The sequence below is a fragment of the Phalacrocorax carbo genome, chromosome 4, assembly GCF_963921805.1.
Source record: "Phalacrocorax carbo chromosome 4, bPhaCar2.1, whole genome shotgun sequence".
In the NCBI taxonomy this organism is placed as follows: Eukaryota; Metazoa; Chordata; class Aves; order Suliformes; family Phalacrocoracidae; genus Phalacrocorax; species Phalacrocorax carbo.
In genome coordinates, this window is record NC_087516.1 from 26,039,308 (window position 1) to 26,059,540 (window position 20,233).

A 20,233-nucleotide genomic window follows, 5' to 3' on the forward strand; every position below is an offset into this window, starting at 1 on the left:
GGCTCCGCCCTCCAGTGCCCATGGTGCTGCCCTTCCTCCGCCCCCTTCGTCTCCGGGGTGACGGCGGCGAGCTGGGCGGGTGGCGCATGCGCGGGGAGGGGGGCGCGCAGCCAGCGGTGGGCGCGATGAAGGTGAGTCTCTTCGGCCGCCGTACGGGCGGGCGGGGAGCCTCGGCCCCGGGGCGGCGGCGTCGGGGCAGTGGCCGTGGTTCCTGGTCCCTGCCGCACGGTCCCCTTCGGGGGCGTCGAGCGGGGCCCGCAGGGGCGGGGCAGCCTGGGGAGGGGAGGCGGGAACCGCCCGCTCGTGTCGGCCTCCGGCAAGCGGGAGCCTGGGGCCGCGGATGGGGCTTCCTCAGGCCACTCCCGCCGCCCGCCGTGCCCATGGCCTCCAGGACGGGCCGCCCGAGGCTCGAGCTCCGGCCGGGCTGGCCCTTCTCGCGGCGGTTGTCTGAGCCGCCGCGTCGCCCGAAGGCGTTACCGCCGGACGCCGGGTCTCCTGCCTCCCCCGTCACGTCTCCCGCCGCCTGGTCGCTGTGCCGTAGTGCTGGGGGCGAGAGACCCTCCTCGGGCAGCTGTTAAACCGTTGGGCCGAAAGGGAAGTTTCTTACTCAGCCCCCCTGGGGGGGTTGGTTCGTGCGTTACCCTGCAGCGAGAGCTCGAAGAGCTGGAGCTCGCCCGCGCTCCCATAATGATTTTCTTCATCCTTGGTTTATTACAGATTTATTAAACTTTTCAAATTCAAACATAATTGTCAGATGTTCTTTGTGCTTTTGGGGTGTGTTGCTCATAATTTTACCCTTTTTATGAGTGAAATGCAAATTCAGTGTGAACAATACTGCAGTTTATGTTCACCCAAAAGAAGGAATGGGGGGACCCTTGGCAAAGACTTGAGTGAGCCTGCCAGGCATTTGGGGGACACCAGATGTGGGCGTTTATTTGATGACATGGGAGGAAAAAAGTCATTATAGCAAGCTGTGAAACAAAGTTGTGCACTTTATTTTACATCCAAGTTATAGAAAAAACGGGTAGTGTGTAAGGAAAAGGCATTTGAGAAACTTTCTTAGTCAGAATCTTTTTTTATGGTTGAGTAGCTAGCATTTAGGTCTCAGCTTTTAAGACACAACACTTCAGAGGGGAGAAAATAGTTTTTCTCCCTTTTAAAAGCATAGATGTTGAGCCTTCTGTGTTTTACACACTAAGGATGCTTTCTGGTCTCACACTTTCCCATGAAATTTATGAAACTAAACATTCTGGTCTTTGGACATGAAGGGGAGAGTATCATGCCATTTTTTAATTCCAGTAACTCTATAAGAAAAAATAATAATTGTCATTGAGTCACAGGAGTTCTCAATGCAGACTCCCAGTACCAAAAACTTCAATTTTTCTAGCACAAACCAAAATATTTTTCTGTGGAATTTTGGTACTTTGGTGCATTAGAATCACCCAGAAGTTGTGTTTGAGATTTTTGGGGATTTTTTTTCCTCCATAGTGCTCACACATGCTAATGTGTTAGGAGGTTGTTTATTTTTACATGCTTATGATTTTAAGATATGTAACTTCCCACTTCTTTTTGTCTCCCAGCAAGTGTTCAGTCTATTAGAAAAAACTTGGTCTGGTTCCCCTGTGCAGTTTGCTTGGCAGAAAACTTCGGGAAATTTCCTTGCTGTAACAGGGTAAGATTACAAATATTTATTGCATTTGTTCATAGAAATCACTGATGGAGAAAGAGAATTATTCTATATGTTAATCTTTTTTAGAGGTGATCGCACTGTGAAAATTTTTGATCGTCATGGTCAGAAGAGAAATGAAATCAGCTTACCAGGGTAGGTACTAAGATGGGTTTAAATTATTTTCTTGTTGTTTTCTTTAAGCATGCTCCTCTTCTGGTGTGGTCTTTATACAATGTGAGAACTTCATAGGAAGAGATACTATCTCTGGGGAACATACCTAAAAATGAAGACAAACTGATGAGCTTGTATGGAATCTGAGACGGTGAAAGCTGAACTCATAGTAAGCTATCATGGATAGTCAGAAAAATATATTCTCTACCCAAAGCACTCCTTATTAGTAATAAACTCAACCTACTTCATTAAAATGTTAGAGAAAAATCTGTCATACTAAGAAGGAGCATAATGAGGTTGTATACATCCACGTCATGCTTATTGCAACTGCTTTCTTGCCACTGTCAGTTTTCTAGTTATTTGTTATTGTACCCGTACTGAGGAAAGATACCCTTTTGGTTTAGTGCTTTTGCTTATGTCACTGGTATAATGTATACATTGGCATTTCTACTTTAGATTGAGAGTGTACTTCTGAAGTGAATCTCACAGGTTTCTTGCTTATCACGCTTGTGTTCACATCAGAGAGTGGCGGTGGAGCATATGAACTGGTTTCCTTTCAGGTGAAGTTTAAAAAGTGGTGTGCTTTGGAAGATGCAGTCCAACTGCTAAAAGGCAATCATCCATAGGAACAGGATAGATATGGCCCAGAGGAAACCTCCCTAGGTGCAAACACTGCCACGTTAGGTCATCACACCGTTTAGCTCTATCAATCTACTTTTATTGGGCACCATTGCTACCTGATGTAGCAATAGTTTCATTTGTGTACTCCTCGTTTCTTTTTAGCGTTTTACCTGGTCTTAGCTTAAGTATCAATGCAAATTCCTGAATTTTTTTTTTATTTAATTTCTAACAACCTGATTCATTTTGATTAAGGTGGAGCCCTTAGTCAAGGCAAAACTCCCACTGAGGCTTTAAGTCTGAATCCTCTAATCCGGAAGTCTAACCTTCATTTCTAGAATGTCCCTTACATATCTCTGTATCATCACTAGATGTGAGCCAGAATCACTTAGCTCCCCAAGAACTCTTAAGAAATCTGGTTTTTGCAGTTCATGGTAGTTGCCACCCTGCACCAAACCAAGAGATGCAATTCTCATTGTCTTTACCAGACTCACTTGTATCTTACTGACCATTGCATCTTGCTGTTTTGTTTCAAAATCCTGTTCTGGTTAGGTGCCACACGTAACGTGGGCTGGCTACGCCAGTGTCTTTTGTTTGGTAGTATCCATGGCCGAGCTTGTTATGCGCTGTATTTTGCAAAACGTATGATAACTGCTCATTCTGTCCAGCAAACTTCCAAAAATGAGGAAAGCTGTGTGGAATCAGTGGTGAACTCTGAGAAGAGCCTGTGTTGAACTGGGGATCCTCTACTGTCTTGTGGGTTGGTGAGGGTGAAGGGGAGCCTACCTGACTGGTGGACACTGATGGACAGATGTGACCTCTCAGGGAAACATATAACATCTAAACCAGTTTTAAAATAATGTTGTGTTCTCACAGCAAGGCAAAGAAGAGAAAAAACTCATATAATAGCCACGTATCATAAATGCTTGCCAAAGTAATTGACATCTGCTTATGGTAGTTCGAATTGTACTGAGTTTTTGAGGCCCATCAGCAAATCATCTACCTAGATTAGGTAGTTCTTTTGAATTCTTATTTCCAACCTTTTGCTGTGATCAAAGAATAAATTCTAATTATGACTATTAGAATAAAATTCAATTTTTATGATACACAGTTTAAACAGAAACAAGTGTTCTTATATGGAGGTTCTCCCCCTCAGGACAAACTTTGCTTCTTTATTTGTTGGTTAACTGTTAACCAACCGCAGTTGTTAACTGCTAGACCTCTCCTTGCATAAGAATGGAGGTCAGAAAGTCAAATATTCTCTGCTGTAACAGTTGATGTTATAAGCACCTTCTTACCATTATGTTGACAGAATTTGTTTTGTTTACTACTTATCAATCTGCGTTTCCCCCCCCCCCCCCCCCCTTTTTTTTTTGTCCTTGTTATTCCCACTCTTGATGTTCTGACAGGCTGTTAAGTATTCATGGGTGCATTTTGGGAATAGGCCATACTTATTCTCTAGAATAAACTGCTAAGGTTTTAAAAAGAAAGAAGAAAGTGGAACTGAAGGCTTATGGAATTAGTTTACAGTAATGTATGTTTCAGTAGGACACTTTTGAAATTGCTTGCATGAGTTTTCATTTGACTGGTAACGAGAGTGAAATTTTTCATAGAGATACCTTTTTAACCTGAAACTATGAGTTTATTTAGAAAGAAAAGAGTGGTATCAGATAGCATAGGTTCTTAGTCTGCAGTATATGATGCTTTAAATAAGTGTTGTAAACAACACTGTTTCTAATTTACTAGAGACTTATGGGTAAGTCTGCTGTCCTCTTCATTCTGGGAATTATATGCAAGTAGAGGTTTTTCCTGCTTCTGCATAGGTTTCTTGTGTAAGTCTATTACACTTGTTGAACTATGAGAAAAAGAATCCCAACACTGAATAGCCTCTAACAAAATAGAACCTTACAGGGGACTTTCACTGTCTTTTGAAAATCAAGGTGGCAGTATTTCAAGTACTAGAATGTAGGTAGCAGTCTCTATGACCTTCCTCTCAGCCCGTCATTTCAGTGAGATTTGAGTAAGGGCGTGGTTGCTATGAAAGTACACTTTACAAATAAATCTGCAGTCTGTCATGGGATTCCTTGGGAGGGACAAGGAAGGACAGGGACTTCAACTGAATAATTTTGGCGGTTTCTGTACACTTACAAACATATTTTAACATTTTTAGTGAAAGTTGTCTTTTTTTTCCTCTTCAGTAACTGTGTTGCTATGGACTGGGATAAGGATGGAGATACTTTAGCAATAATCACAGACAAATCTAGTGCCATATTTCTGTGGGATGCGAACACAAACAAAACAAGCCAAGTAGACAGTGGCATGAGGTAAGAAAGTTTCATGTAAAGTATGTATTTGAAGACTTGGACCACTGTGGCATGTTGACATGGAGGATATATTGCAAAGAGCATCATATTATTGGAGTCCTCATAGCACATATACTGTTAAACTCATATGCTACAGTTTGTTGCTAAATTCTTTTTTGTACCCCTTGCTCATTTTGAAGTGTTTGTTTTGGGTGGGGGTTTTGGGGTTGGTAGTGGTTTTGTTTTTTTTTTTAGTTGTCCACAACGCTGAAGTCCTCAGAGAGCTTCTCTTTAATGATTCCACTTTGTGGTAGCAACAAGGATGGGTGAATTTTTTGTGTATCAGCACCAGCTACATTTTCTCCAAAGTATTTCACGCAACCGAAAGGGAGCTTAAAAGTAACAGAAGTGATTTTAGCAGTGCTAGGATTTTTTCCCCTTGGATTTATAAGGGGACTAAAATGCTATTCACAAAGCAGATAGGTTTAGGACGGGAGGAGAGATCTAAGGCAATCCTACTCTAAGCTTCAAATCCTTACCTTTCTGAATTTGGCCAAGGCTTAAAACTCCTGAGGACTACATAAAAATCAAGCATTGGGTTAACACACAGCTTGGTTTAACAATTAAACTTTCAGCTTCTTTGAATCTATTCCACTGAACTATTGCACTCTACATAAACATTCTGTCTGTAGGAAAGAGAGTGAAAATAAATCTACCCCATGTTCGGTAGGGCACTCATCTGAGCAGAGAAACAGCTGCTATTTTATGTACTTGAGTTGAAACAAACACTACTTCTGTTTGAACCCTTCATTTCTAAATTCCCTTTGTGTATGTTTTTGTGGGGTTTTGGTGCTTTGTTTTGTTTAAGTAGTCAAAGATACCGAGATTGGAGCATTTTAGCCATTAAAGAAAAAAAATTCAGTTCAGCTGGAAAAACTGGGAGGTGGGGAATATGTTGGTTTCTGAGAGGGTGGTGTTTTTTCCAGACTTAGGTTGAAAACTCTGTCTCTGGAATATTCCATATTCCGTATTTCCATTAACATGTGCACTTGTGCTCTGTAAAATTAATTTGGAATATTGGACATTTTATTATGGGATATTTCCATATGTTACAGCCTGGCATCCTCTATGTGTACATTGAAACTGAACTGAACTTTACTGAAACAAAACCTAACTTCTATACAACTTATTCCAGTCCTGAAAAAGTAGAAGAATTGCCACTTTGCACAAAATACACAGTGACTTAACCTGTACGTGATTTAATAAAGTTATGTTTTGAAGCTTGTTTGTCAGTAGAATGTTAAGTCGCATGTTAGGCTTGTCACATGTGACAAGTAAAACATGTCACTATGTCACATGTCACGTGTTTGAAAACAAGCAAATGGTTGTATATACAAATGAGAAATTTAAAGTGGTTGCTTTTTCCTACTGTCTAATTAATTATATGCAGCATTATATAGGCATCTTGTTTAGGTATTTGTGGATTACTCATTTATTTCTTAGTCATTACAGTTTTGGTATTATTTATTAGTTATTACATATTATCAACAATATGCCTTTTTAGCACATATGTTATCATGACTGTTGTTTATAATCTTATTTTCTGGTGGAATACAGCAAGTTTGGCATTAAAAAAATTTTTCTGGTGAAGTTTTCCCAAGTAGGGGTTTGGGGTTTTTTGATAGGTCAGTTTTAAACGATAGCTATTTATATAATCAAAGCAATTTATGAAGATGCATATACATGTTATATTGTGTGAAGGAATAGACCATGTTGTACCTCCTTTTCATGTGTGAACAAGTATTTGGGGGGGAAGAATAACTTGCCAGTATGCAAGCAAAAAAGACCATAGAAGGTACTTAACCAGAATGGAGTATGTGGTTATTGCAGTCCTTCATGATCATTCTTTCTAATATCTGAGGTGAATCACTTTCTGGAGGCAGTCTGGCTAGAACAGTAGGTGTCAATTTAAGTGCCTAATCCGTTTGTCACAGTGTTACTGGTTAGGCAGAGTAAGCACTAAGACATATAAACAGTGTGGTAATCAGGCTTTTCTGGCATCCTCCTCTTTTCAACAGTAGGAAAGCACAAAGAAAACCCCTCACATGCAAACCAAATATATATTGGAGGTTATATCATGTGTCAGTATCTGAAATTTGTTTCAAATCACTATTGCATGCTTTCAGTAAAATTTAAAAAGATAGGAGAGGCATTGATGGAAATAACTGCAATAGTTAGAAAATTCTGAATAAAACTGTTTTGCTTAAGAGGCGCTTTTTTAAAAATGTGATACATAGTAGTTATCTGTGTATCCTTAAATTATGCTAAAATAGGCCTTACTGAATCCAAAACTTCAAGTTAAAATGGCTCTTTCTTACTTTCTTATTACATTGACTAGAACTAGACCTACTTACTTGGAGTTGGCTGAATTCATAGGATTGTTGAAGGAGGAAAAAAACAATGCAGAAAGTGACTGGAAAATTCCACATACCTTCATGGTATCTTTGAGTGTTTTCTCAAGCTTCGTATTTGGCCAAATTACCCATGAGTCCATCAAAGACTGCTGACGTTTGCATTTTCATTTGTACAAGTCTTATTACATTACCTCATACAACTTTTTATTACTTCAGCTATTTTGTGCACACTTAAATAATTCTGAAACTTCTAGAGAACATTTACTTAATTTAAAAATTCTGCTCGGTCTGTGTGATTTCACAGAACTTCAAAACAAATACACAAAATATTTTTATATGTAAGCACATGAAAGGAATCTACTATACAAAGTAAAACTTTTCTTTATTTTAGGGATGCAATGTCTTTCTTATTATGGTCTCGAGTTGGAACTTTACTTGCTGTCGGAACAACAAAGGGAAACTTACTTATATATAACCGTCAGACTTCTCGCAAGATTCCTGTCCTTGGTATGCATTGGTTTGAAACTAAGCTTGCACATGTGAAAGTGGAATTTTGCTGATATACTTAGATTCTTTTTTAGTTCTGTATATGAACATGCAAGTCAAAAATGTGCTCGTACTCAACTTGCACCTTCTGTTTTGTTGTGCATACCAGAGTGTTTTTATGGTATATAAGTTAAAAATATATAGACACATACCTGATACTGCCTCATGGGAAACTTGTGTTATCTTTCTTGCAGAGGATTTGTGTGGTTGTTCTTGTTGCTAAGTTACTTTTTCTTACCTTCTTGAGTACTCCTGGGCAGAAAGGTTAAGGATATAGCACAGTCCCCAGAAACTTGATGCAAAGAACAGGGACTGTGCAAGTTCCTATAAGGTCAAAAGACTTCCATCTGGGAGTAGAAGATTTTTTTTAAAAATTACTCTTGAATTTGTAATTGCTCTGACAAGTGGTTTCACGGTATGACAATCTGTGTTTGAGTGGCAAATAGAGCATACTTCCATCCCAGGTTTTTTTATTTGGTTTTTGGTTGGTGTTGGTTTTGGTTTTGGTTTTTTGTGGTTGTGTTCATTTGTGTTGTATAGGTTTCTTTCCTTTTCAGGTAAGCACACTAAGCGGATTACTTGTGGTTGTTGGAGTACTGAAAACCTTCTGGCTCTAGGCGGTGAAGACAAAATGATTACTATAAGCAATCAGGAAGGGGATACTATAAGACAGGTAGTGTTTATAACCCCCATTTGATTTTAAGGCATACATTAATACTCCTGGTTCGCAAGAAACCTGGGACCTATGGGAGCTTATGCCTTTTCAGTCCCGCTGCTTTCAAGGACAAGGAGCCTTTGGGAAACCTCATGTAGGATGAGGGCATATCTAAACATCTGAGCCTCTGTGTTATGCAATGTGATTTATGATATTAGAGTCTGCAGTTCTGTTGTTATCCTGCCTAAACATGCTTCTCATGCTTGATCCTGATCAGTGTCTGTTACAAGAGCATCCTATGACTGTAGTCTTAGGTTGACTTCCCCAGTAGCAGTACAGGGCAGCTCTCATATGGCTGTTTATAAGGTCTTTAGGAGGTAGTTTTAGTGTTGGTTTTGCTTTAGATCGATTAAACAAAGGTCTTGCCTCTGAAGTGCAAGGATTACTCCTAGGCTGGACCTCCATTGCGCTGTTGAGAGGCTGATTCCAGTGCTTCCTCCAGGTACCCTCAGATTCTCTAATCAAGCATTCTGTTTGTTTGCATACATCACAGTCCTTCCAAGCAACAACAGTTACTGTATAATGTGCAAATGAATATAATTCACTTTTTTAACTCTAACGAACAGCATTTCATATCGAAGGACAAATCTTTGATAGTTCATTTCATATGCTTCTGTCTTTATGTCTGAAGATCGCAACTGGAGAAGAATACCCAAATAAATTTATTAGGATATGTCTGTGCTTTAAACTAGCTGGCTCAGATAGTAGAAGCAGTGTAGCTGAGACAGCAGAGACCTAAGCAAGGCTTGCTTATGAGGTTTTGTAGCCTCATATTGACTACAAAAGCAACTAGATTGCTATCACTGCCGAAACCAGATCAGGTATGTCCACATTAAAATGCATTGTAAATATTTAACCTGTATGCCTTATTCTTGGTCTTCTTTGAATTTGCAATGGAGAGATCTTCTTTGTACTGCTTCAGTTAGTACTGTCATTATGATCCAAACAGAGGTCGTGTTTTCTCCAACTTTTTCCTAGCTTTAGTACTAAATGCAATAACAACTCTATCTGTCCTTAACACTGAAATGTACAGGGCAGGAATAATGCAGTTATTTATCATCACTATTTGCTACAATAACTGTTGATTTCTCAATCTGAACTTCTCTTTTGCAGACCTCGGTAAGCTCAGATCCCAGTGATATGCAGTTTTCAGTTATGAAGACTGATGAAAGAATATCCACCAGGGAAAGCACAGTAAGAAGTCAATACAAAATACTGCAAAAAGTGTTAATCTGATGTTTCAGGGATTCTGCTGGCAACCAGCATGGGGACGGAAGCAACTTGTTCCTCCTTGACTTAAAATTTGGTGTTGACGATTTTTTTTTCCTTTTCCAAAACTTTCCTTTAAAGTAAAGCCATACCCCTTTGTTCTTTAAGGATGCGTTCATGAAAAGTGCAGCAGTTAGCAATATGACACATAACATAGCAGTTTTGCAGTAGTAGTTAATATAATAGATGGACTTAAAGAAATACATACAACATAAAATAAATACAGAACAGTATATGCAATGTGGCAGATGGAAATGGAGCAGAATTATCAAAATTGCAGAGATGGTGCCTTTCAGAGAGCAGGTTTTCAGCTCTCAATTTGGGGACAGATTACTGTTCTCTAGGTTTTCATCTTATGCAAACCTCAGCATCAATGAGACTAAAAGCCCTGGTGTCAGGGCTTCTGGCATGAGCGTTATCGTGTCTCTGTCTAAATGGCTACAGTTTCATTGTCTTTCTTGAATGAATCAAAGTTCATCAGTTCAGTCGATGGTGAAGTACAGAAGAATGGAGAAATTATAACTATTAGCAGAGGATATTATTAAATGATCAGCAATGAAATACCAAGACAAGACATAGAAAATGCATGGATAGAAAGGTGGTAGAGTGTTAGAATTTGTCCAGATCTATACAGTTACATAACATAATTAAATTATCACAGTCAGATTTGATCTATGGAGCACAGGTGTCAAGAAATAATTTTTCCCCATGTTTACATTGACAAGGACTTGTAGGGCTTTTTTGTCTCTGCGTGGAGTGAAATGTTTTCTGCTTCCTAGGGAAATTTAATTAACAGATATTTTGAAAATGCAGGAACTGAGGACTAAAGCCTTTATTTCTTCTGCTGTTTCCTGGGGCATGTGATAGCCTAGGCTTTGCAGGTTTTTTATTACAGCTCTCAAGTTTGCTGTAAAATGTTAGACAACATTCTGTAGTTATGTAGCTCTTGGTGTTTGTGCTTGGATGGTCCGTCAGCAGCTCTAAACCACATAGCGTTTCTTGTCTAGGTGTCTGTTGTTGTTGGGGGCGGGGGGCTTGGCTTGATAACAATTACTTCCAGGCTGTTATGACATCAGAAAAAAACCACCAATCTGCAAGTTGAATCAAAATAAGTAGTACTAGAGTTAACATCTTCCCCTGTAACAAAAAATAATTCCTGTAATTTCTTAGAAGAGTTTAAGAAATAGCATTTCTTAAATACTTCATCATTAAGCTGCAATGGAATTAAGGCCCACTTGGAATTAAATTTGGCAATGCATGTCAAAGATAACAAGAAAGGCTTCTTTAAATACATCAGCAGTAAAAGGAAGACTGGGGATACAGTGGGCCCACTGCTGAACAAGGAAGGGGCCCTGGCAGCACAGGATGCAGAGAAGAGTGGAGTTACCAAATGCCTTCTTTGCCTCGGTCTTACTGCTAAGGCTGGCCCTTGGGCATCTCAGCTCCCAGAAGCGAGAGAAAAAAATCTGGAGAAAGGAAGAATTACCATAGGTTGAGAAGGATTGGGTCAGAGATCACCTAGGCAAACTGGATCCTTGCAAATCCATGGGCCCCAATGGGATGCACCTGTGAGTGCTGAGGGAGCTGGCAAATGTTCTTGCTGAGCCACTCTCCATCATCTTTGAATGGTCATGGAGGACAGGAGAGGTGCCCAAGGACTGGAGGAAAGCAAATGTCACTCCAGTCTTCAAAAGGGGCAAGAAGGAGGACCTGGGGAACTATAGGCCAGTCAGCCTCACCTCCATCCCCAGAAAGGTCATGGAGCAGTTCATCCTGGAGGTCATCTCCAGGCTTGTAGAGGACAAGCAGGTTGTCAGAAACAGTCAACATGGATTCACCAAGGGAAGATCATGCTTGACCACCGTGATAGCCTTCTATGATGGTGTGACTGGCTGGGTTGACGAAGGGAGAGCAGTGGATGTTGTCCGTCTTGACTTCAGCAAGGCATTTGACACTGTCTCCCATAGCATCCTCACAGGCAAGTTAAGGAAGTGTGGGTTGGATGAGTGGACAGTGAGGTGGACAGACAAGTGGCTCAACAACAGAACTCAGGGTCGTGATCAATGGGGCAGAGTCTGGATGGAGGCCTGTCACTAGTGGTGTTCCCCACCGCTAGTCTGTGCTGGGTCTAGTCCTGTTCAACATATTCATCAATGAACTGGATGATGGGATAGAGTGTAACCTCAGCAAGTTTGCTGATGATACCGAGCTGGGAGGAGTGGCTGACACACCAGAAGGCTGTGCTGCCATCCAGTGAGACCTGGACAGGCTGGAGAGCTGGGCCGAGGGGAACCTGATGAAATTCAACAAGAGCAAGTGCAAGGTCCTGCACCTGGGGAGGAACAACCCCATGCACCAGTACAGGCTGGGGGCTGAACTACTGCAAAGCGGCTCTGCTGAGAAGGACCTGGGAGTGCTGGTGGACAGCAAGTTGACCATGAGCCAGCAATGTGCCCTTGTGGACAAGAAGGCCAATGGTATCCTGGGCTGCATTAAAAGGAGTGTGGCCAGCAGGTTGAGAGAGATTATCCTCCCCCTCTACTCTGCCCTAGTGAGACCACATTTGGAGTACTGTGTCCAGTTTTGGGCCCCCCGGTTTCAGAAAGATGTGGAACCCCTTGAGCAAGTCCAGCGGAGAGCTACGAAGATGATCAGGGGACTGGAGCATCTCCCTTATGAGGAAAAGCTGAGAGACTTGGGTTTGTTTAGCCTGGCCAAGAGAAGGCTGAGCGGGGATTTCATCAATACCTATAAATATCTAAAGGGTGGGTGTCAGGGCGATGGGACTGGACTCTTTTCAGTGGTGCCCAATGACAGGCCGAGGGGCATCGGGCACAAGTTGGAACACAGGAAGTTCCACCTCAATATGAGAAAAAACTTCTCTCCTGTGAGGGTGTCAGAGCAGTGGCACAGGCTGCCCAGGGAGGGTGTGGATTCTCCTTCCCTGGAGACATTCAAAACCCACCTGGACGCGTTCCTGTGCCCCCTGCTCTAGGTGTGCCTGCTCAAGCAGGGGGGTTGGACAAAATGATCTCCAGAGGTCCCTTCCAACCCCTGCCATTCTGTGATTCTGTGATTATAAGGAAACTGTTTTAAAAAGCAGAAAACATACTTTTTATATTTGGGTTAACTTTAGGAATTATAGGTCAGAATTTGAGTTTGTAATTCTGGATTAATGGATCTTTAGGTCAACATATGCCTCTTTTTCTCAGTTTGAAAATACCAGCTTTGTATTTCATTCTTCTAGCTCTTATTTTAGGAATAAACCATTGTCTCCTTTTTAGACAAGGAGAGCTGGAACAGAAGGCCATGTGAAGTAAACTGTAAATAGCCCTTCAAAGTGTCTTTGTCAAAAAATAAGGTGAAACAAGCTGATTCTCCTTGCTTTTTCTAAAATGAGTGTTTTACTCTTGCCTGACAATAACACGCACTCTAGTAACAAAAATAATCATTTAAAAAAACCCAGAGTTCGACCTGTCTTCCACTATGAAGTACAACATCTCTATGGAATTCATCAAATAAAATGCACTGACCTAGACTGATATCAAACTAAATATTGCATGCTTAAGCATTCTTTTGGGACTGTCTTTCTATCTTTGAAATCTCAGAAAGCTACTTGAGACAGCATTGTTATGATGGTTTTCCCTTCAACCTCCCAAATAAAAATTCTGTGGATCAAAAAACACATCGTAGTTCACGTGAGAGGAGTCCATCAGGATAACTCCCTGTGACCTGCTGCCTTTTCCTCTGAGGAAATGGAGCTGACTTAATGCTTCTGTAGGGAAAAGTCTTGAATTTGAGACGTATGTTCTGCTGGGCTTGCATTTAGATCTGTGAGCCACTGGCTCACAACGGGAATGTCGTGAAAATCTCTTTCACTGCTGATAAGGATTCAGAATTCAGATCCCATGGGATTCTTAAGGATTACTGGAAGTCCTAAATCTCATCTTTTAGTGAAGAAGTAGGGCCTTAATTTAAAATTATGCCATTCATATCGAGTTAATTTTTCTTTTCATTCATTGGCAGGTAAGTGTTGTGGTCGGCAAGAAGACTCTCTTTCTTTTTAATTTGAATGATCCTGATAACCCGATTGATCTGAAATTTCAGCAGCCTTATGGAAGTATTGTAACCTACAGATGGTGAGCAGAACTTTCTTAATGAAGCATTCTAGTATTAACAAGCTGAAGGTTTTCCATGTAGTTCTGATAAATGCTGGAAATGAAATTGTATATCTCTTGCTTACACTGGATTTTTCTTGGATGTATTGTGGCCGCCTTAATTCTTTTCCAAATGCAAAGAAGTCTATGTTTTGTAATTGTTTTGCTTGACAGTTCAATGGCTATAAAAGCAGTATTTTCAAATGTAATTGCTGTTGCTACACTCAGCTTTAGAACACTAATACTGTTTGCTGTCCTGACAGGAGATGAAACTGGGGGTTTCACAGGTCATTTTCTTTTTGGATGAGTAACTGATGAAAGAGGTAGGGGTGGAGCAGTATCCTTCAGTTTGTTTGTTTGTTTCCAAAGTTGTGCAGAGTTCTTGTAGCCTCCCTGCTATGTAATCCTATTGGTAATGCTCCTTTGAAGAAATCCCAAACTAGAAGTTTCAACTCTGTACCCAAAAAGCAGCTGTACTGTTTCTATATCTTTGAATCATGACACCTGTCTTTTAATGCCTGTTCAGTCAACATGGAATTGACATTTGTCCCTTTACACTACAACTGTGTAAGAAAACCTGTGGCTATATGCTTCTTAAGTTAAGGCTATGTATCTAAGGAGGCATACATGGGCTGTTACCCTTGAAATTATTATTTTGCAACTAGGCTGGTGAGATAGTGTTTGAATTCATCCATACAGGCTGTAACTATTTCTGCCTTAACCTCATTATTTCTATTTGATGCTAAGAAAAGTAAACAGACTATTCACAAATACAGATTGTAGCTTTGGTGCTTCCACTGTGTTGGCAGTAGTACACCTTAAGGGCACGGTGGCTGGCATTATTATTTCTAGCATAGCTTTGATGGGACCAAGTCAGCCAGAACCCTGAAATGGAAGCTTCCACCTTCTGGCACACTTATTCCAGTGAAGATACCAGAGATCTTTCTCCTGGCATCACTGCCACATATGCAGCTTGCTGAAAGTAAAGTGGCATTATAGAATGTAGAAGAGAGAATAAAGATGACTTATGAGTAAACTCTGGGGACAAACATGGTTTTGTCCTTAAATAATCTTTGGTTGTTTTTCCTTTAATCTATTTTATACTCTTGTTCTACATTATATATATACACCCATAATTTGATTATTTTTCCTATTAAAGGGAAGCATTGACAGTTACTCCTGGTGTCTTTAAAAAAAAAAAAATGCATTTTGCGTATTGCATAAATAGATCTCTCTTAATTGTTGGTTTTTTTTGTAACAGGTATGGTGATGGTTACATTATGATTGGTTTTTCACGAGGGTGTTTTGTAGTAATTTCTACCCACATTCGTGAGATAGGTCAAGAAATCTTTCAAGCTCATAATCATAAGGATAATCTAAGCAGCATTGCTATATCACAGTCATTAAACAAAGCCGCATCATGTGGAGACAATTGGTAAGTGGTAGTTTTATACATAAAGAATGGAGTTCCTCTCACATAACTGTACCTGTTAGGCTTAAAGTTAGGCTCCCTAAGAAGTCAGTGTGGAGAAGATGAGATGAATTGCTCAGTGGAACTGTCTCTGCCTGAAGTTAGGAGAAGCTAATTTTGACCAAAATCTCTACAATTGTAACTAACTTTACTGTAATTAATTGTAAGCAAACCAAACAAAATTAAACTACAGACTATTCCTTTTGATTCTTTCTCTTTCTACTATGTTATTTGGCTACAAAAATGTCCAAATTTCTTTACTCTGATGTATTGATCGGACATAAATATCTGCTCAGCTTAGCAATAGGAGAACCATTCATTTAAAGCTGTACTGAGCACGCTGATATCCTGATATCCTCCTCTCTAGTGTTTGGTCTTACCTACAATCTAGACAAAAGTATAAATATGTGAGCAATTAAGAAAAAAAATAGAGAGACTGAAGTTTTTTCCAAAATATGTTGTGCATATGATAGAATATCATCTTCTGCTCCTCGTCTGCTACTCCCTGATTCTGTGATACCTGAATTCTTCAACGGAAAAGGAGCTGAGAAGTCAGACTGTTCTGTCTGTCCTCAGTTCTGTGTATGACCTTAACAGACTGCTGATTTGCTGACCATGCTTGCACATCAAGAGTGGTATAACTATGAGCAAAACATGGTGCAACTTTCAAGCACTTCAGTTATTGTATTATTTCTTTACGGAGTTCTTTAGCATATATTGAGTAACGTGACAGCATAAGTAAACTCTCACTCTGTCCCTTTTTATATGAAGCAGGATTGAAAGCTAGTTTTTTGCATCTGTGTTTCAAGCAGTGTTTTTCCATCAGGGATGTGTTTTCACCCTAACCTGTATTGCAATAGGTCAAAAGGCAAAAATAGTGTGTGTTTCCCACCCCTTTATTCTTCTGAATTGTATTTGTGCCTTTTCCTCCAATTTTAGTTCTCTGAGCCAATCTTTTTGTACAGGGATAGTGGTATACTATTTAGAGTGATGGATAACAATGTGTGTGTGTTGCTCTTCAGGAAACAGAAGTAATTTTGTGTTTGCGCTCTATTTTTTGCTCCATTAGGCTGTCTTCATTAGGTTGGGTTTCTTCCAGTTTATGATGACTGAGCTTTGTATTAGTGAGAATGACTGTTTATTTTTGTTTTAGCATTAAAATCCATGATCTGTCAGACCTGAGAGAAATGTATGCCATAATAAGCTTGGATGATGAAAACAAAGGTATGTTAACAGTCTCCATTAGGATAGAAATTTTTGCAAATTAAGTAAAACAGAATTTTGATGGTGACTTTATTTACGTAAGTGGAAGTACTGTTGTTGGAAAAACTGTGTAAATGTAGAATTTATCATAAATTCCTTCTTTCTCAACTTGTATTTATTAGGTGACCCATAGCAAAATAGGAACATGTTTTATTTTATCTGTTCAAAGTATAGATAAGTACAGCTCTCAGAATATTTGATCTGTTAGTGTTTTGCTTTTTTGAATCTGTAATACAGTATAATTCAGATTACAAAAGTAATATACTTAACTGGTTTCTGCTTCTTTCCATTTTTTCATTTTGGTGGGTTTTTTTGAGATTTTCAGCATCTCTTGTACCGACATACGATGCTTAACCTGTTCTCATCCTGACATACAGGTTTTGTGCCTGTGGCTTCCAGGACATTGTTACAAGGCTATGTTCTTGGGTAATGAGTTACCACCATTATCTCCTCTTGTAGTGTCTGTAAATACTTCCGTTACTGTCAAGTCTTCACCCTTAGGAAAATGCTAAAATAGTAATTTATGGGTTTGGTTTGAGTGATTCCAGTTAATCTTGGAATTATATTAATTGGTTATGTTTGCATACATTAGTACATATATTCCTAGGTATTCATTCCTACCATTTTTACATTTTAAAGCAAAGTAATTGTTTTTGGTTTCGGTAGTTAAAGAAAGGATTTTTTTTTTCTTTGCAAAAACTTGTGAATATTTTAGGTGTAGATCAGCTGGCTTGGACAGATGATGGACAGTTATTGGCAGTATCTACACGAAGAGGATCCCTCCATGTTTTCTTGACAAAGCTTCCAATCCTTGGAGATGCTTGCAGTACGCGGATTGCATACCTCACTTCTCTTCTTGAAGTTACTATAGCAAATCATGTGGAGAGAGTATGATAACCTCTTCCTTTTAAATTTCGTTTAGATATAAATAAAGTAAGTCTCAATAGTGATGAAAATTATTTTATATTGTTTTATTTTCTTACAGGAGCTACCAGTCACAGTCTCTGTTGAAGTAGAGCCCAATTTTGTTGCTATTGGTGTTTATCATTTGGCTGTAGGAATGAACAATCGGGCTTGGTTTTATGCACTTGGAGAGAATAGTAAGCATAAACTTAGTTCTCTTAAAACTACTGCATCATTGTGTCTTATTTTATTAATTCGGTATTGTGTTTAGCAGTTCTGGATATTCCACATAGTACAATAACAACTTGAATTGCCATATGGTCCTGCTAGGACCGAATAATGACCTTCACAAACTGAAGCAGTTATGACAAGGCGTTGTAAATAATAGAAATAAAGCTTCAGCCTCAAGGTATTGGTAACGAAATGTAGAATGTTTCTTTTTTGGGGTTGGTTTTTTTTTTTTTCAGATCATGTTGTTAACCAATGAAGGACTTAGAGGTGTTCAAGACATTATTTGACCGTATCTTTAAATACTAAATTTGGCAAAGTACCTAGGGACTGTGATTTGGTAGATGTTCATGTTTTTTGTGCGGGGCAAGGTAAAATTGGTTATGCTATGTCCAAATTTTAGACAGTGGATTTAAAGCTTTCATGTCTCTCTAAGCATCACCTTTTTTGACTAATAATGAATTATCAAAACTGTAAGAATACTAGTCAGAGTTGCATAGGAAAAGAGCTTCTGTATTTTCTAACCAGTTCTCTGGCTGCTAGGAAGAAAGTGTCTTTACATGTGACTTGTCCCCTCTCTGATTGGTTGAGTGTTTTCACATCTGGTGCTCAGCTGTAAATTTAGATATGATAAGAGAAGACCTATACAAAATCAAAATATTTTTGCCTTTTCCATTTGAATTCTACAGATGTAAAAAAGCTTAAAGATGTGGAGTACCTGGGGACGGTAGCAAGTATGCATCTTAATTCTGATTACGCCGCTGCTCTCTTTGAGGGTAAAGTCCAGTTGCATATGGTAAGAGCTCTGGCAGTTTGGAGTGCTGAACTGCTGAGTTGGTCTAAGCTGAATAAGTTAATGTAATCTTAAAAACGAGAGAAAATTGAGTGACCTTCAGTTAATGAAGGTAAAAATTAAAAATACTTCAGAATTTTTTTTGCCAGCTAATAAAAATATGGAGCTGAGTTCTTGTAGACTTTAGAAATACAACCTATTCTAGAGCACATGAAGAAAAATTGTTTTCTTGTGAACTATTTAGTAGTTTTATTCTAAAAGTCTGTGGGAATGTGACAGAAGCAGATGCTGGGTTTTTAAGGGATACACATGCGAGGTGTTTTCATTTCATTGCCTTACAGTTTGATACAGGTAAAACTATGATACCTTATTGTTAACAGTAGAGTTATTCAGTTCATTCTGTTCTTTATATTTAGATAGAAAGTGAAGGTTTGGATGCTCAGGAAGAACGAGAAACTCGACTATTCCCAGCAGATGATGATAAATACAGAATTTTGTGCCATGCTTTAACTAGTGACTTCCTCATATACGGTACAGATGTGAGTATTGCTTCTGTTGTTAAAGATCTGTTTATATGGAATATATTTCTGAGTTATTTGAATTATTACTCATACTTCCAGCAAAAAAAAAGGTACTTCTGTGCAGTAACTTTATGCAAATACAGTCAAAAGTGCATCCAACTTCCTTTACTGTTGCATTTATATGGGATGCTTTGGCAGGAGGGTTAAGTTTTGCTTTTACTAGTGTTTGTTCACAACTGATCAATCTGATGTGTGCAAATTTTAAAATTGACTTCAAAAGCTGCCTTTTACTTTCAGTGTTCTTTATGCGACACTGATTGAAATACAATGTTAATCACAAATCAGTTTGCTCTTCCTGCCTGAATTAGGTACATCTGATCTTAAGAATATGTGGTTCTTCCTTGGAGGCAGATTTTTCAGCTTTGAAGGTTAAGCTGCTCTCAGCAACAAGGCAGGCACTTGCCCTATTTAGAGAACTGCTGAGTAAATACAGCTTGTCTCCAGAAAGCAGAGTGAGCTAAACAACAAACACAACAGAAAACACCTCAAACCTCTGCTTTCTCCACCCCCAAATTGCTGCTTTCCCCACCCACAGAAAGCCTCAAGTTTTCCTATCCTGCCCAAACCAGCTGTGAATGAAGAAGGAAGCAAAAAACAACCCTGGAAGTATTTTCTTTAAACTTTTTCATGCTCAGCACTCTAAGATGGGAGAAACTACAACCAAGTTAATTACCTACTTGCCACTTACTGTTGTCATTAATGTTTATTTCTGTTATTTCTCATTAGACTGGAGTTATTCATTATTTCTACATTGAAGACTGGCAACATGTGAATGAATATCGGCATCCTGTCAGTGTGAGAAAAATTTTTCCAGATCCCAATGGAACCAGATTGGCTTTCATAGATGACAAAAGTGATGGCTTTGTCTATTGTCCAGTAAGTTAGTGTGGGATACCCATACAATTACATTTATAAGCAGGGTCTTCAACTGTATAGTGTTCTTAATAGAGAATGAAGAAGCTTTTTTCACTCCAACATGTATGCTGGTAGAAGAAACTGCCAAGGAGGTTTGAAGATGACTTAATGGTAATGTAAGGGAATAAAATCTGTCATATCAGATCAGAACAATTTCATTTTACTGAAGACCTGATCAATAGTTTTTAGAAATGTATGTGTTTGTGTATACAAATAC

General features: G+C 39.3%; 1 protein-coding gene across 2 annotated transcripts in view; it reads left to right on the forward strand.

The window, feature by feature from the left end:
• Positions 1–58: 58 nt before the first annotated feature.
• WDR19 (WD repeat domain 19) overlaps positions 59–20,233 on the forward strand; it is a 50,131-nt gene continuing 29,956 nt past the window's right edge. Inside the window, exons 1-15 of one of the 2 annotated variants that reach the window (XM_064449302.1) lie at positions 59–131; positions 1,581–1,672; positions 1,757–1,822; positions 4,657–4,782; positions 7,567–7,682; positions 8,279–8,394; positions 9,550–9,630; positions 13,732–13,844; positions 15,124–15,297; positions 16,487–16,557; positions 17,312–17,484; positions 17,582–17,696; positions 18,417–18,523; positions 18,937–19,059; positions 19,828–19,977. In XM_064449302.1, the coding sequence (XP_064305372.1) occupies positions 87–131; positions 1,581–1,672; positions 1,757–1,822; positions 4,657–4,782; positions 7,567–7,682; positions 8,279–8,394; positions 9,550–9,630; positions 13,732–13,844; positions 15,124–15,297; positions 16,487–16,557; positions 17,312–17,484; positions 17,582–17,696; positions 18,417–18,523; positions 18,937–19,059; positions 19,828–19,977 (1,668 nt within the window). In that variant the 5' untranslated portion in view covers positions 59–86. Of the gene's footprint in view, positions 132–1,580; positions 1,673–1,756; positions 1,823–4,656; positions 4,783–7,566; positions 7,683–8,278; positions 8,395–9,549; positions 9,631–13,731; positions 13,845–15,123; positions 15,298–16,486; positions 16,558–17,311; positions 17,485–17,581; positions 17,697–18,416; positions 18,524–18,936; positions 19,060–19,827; positions 19,978–20,233 lie in introns of those variants that run through there. The other variant, XM_064449303.1, reaches the window with a different exon arrangement.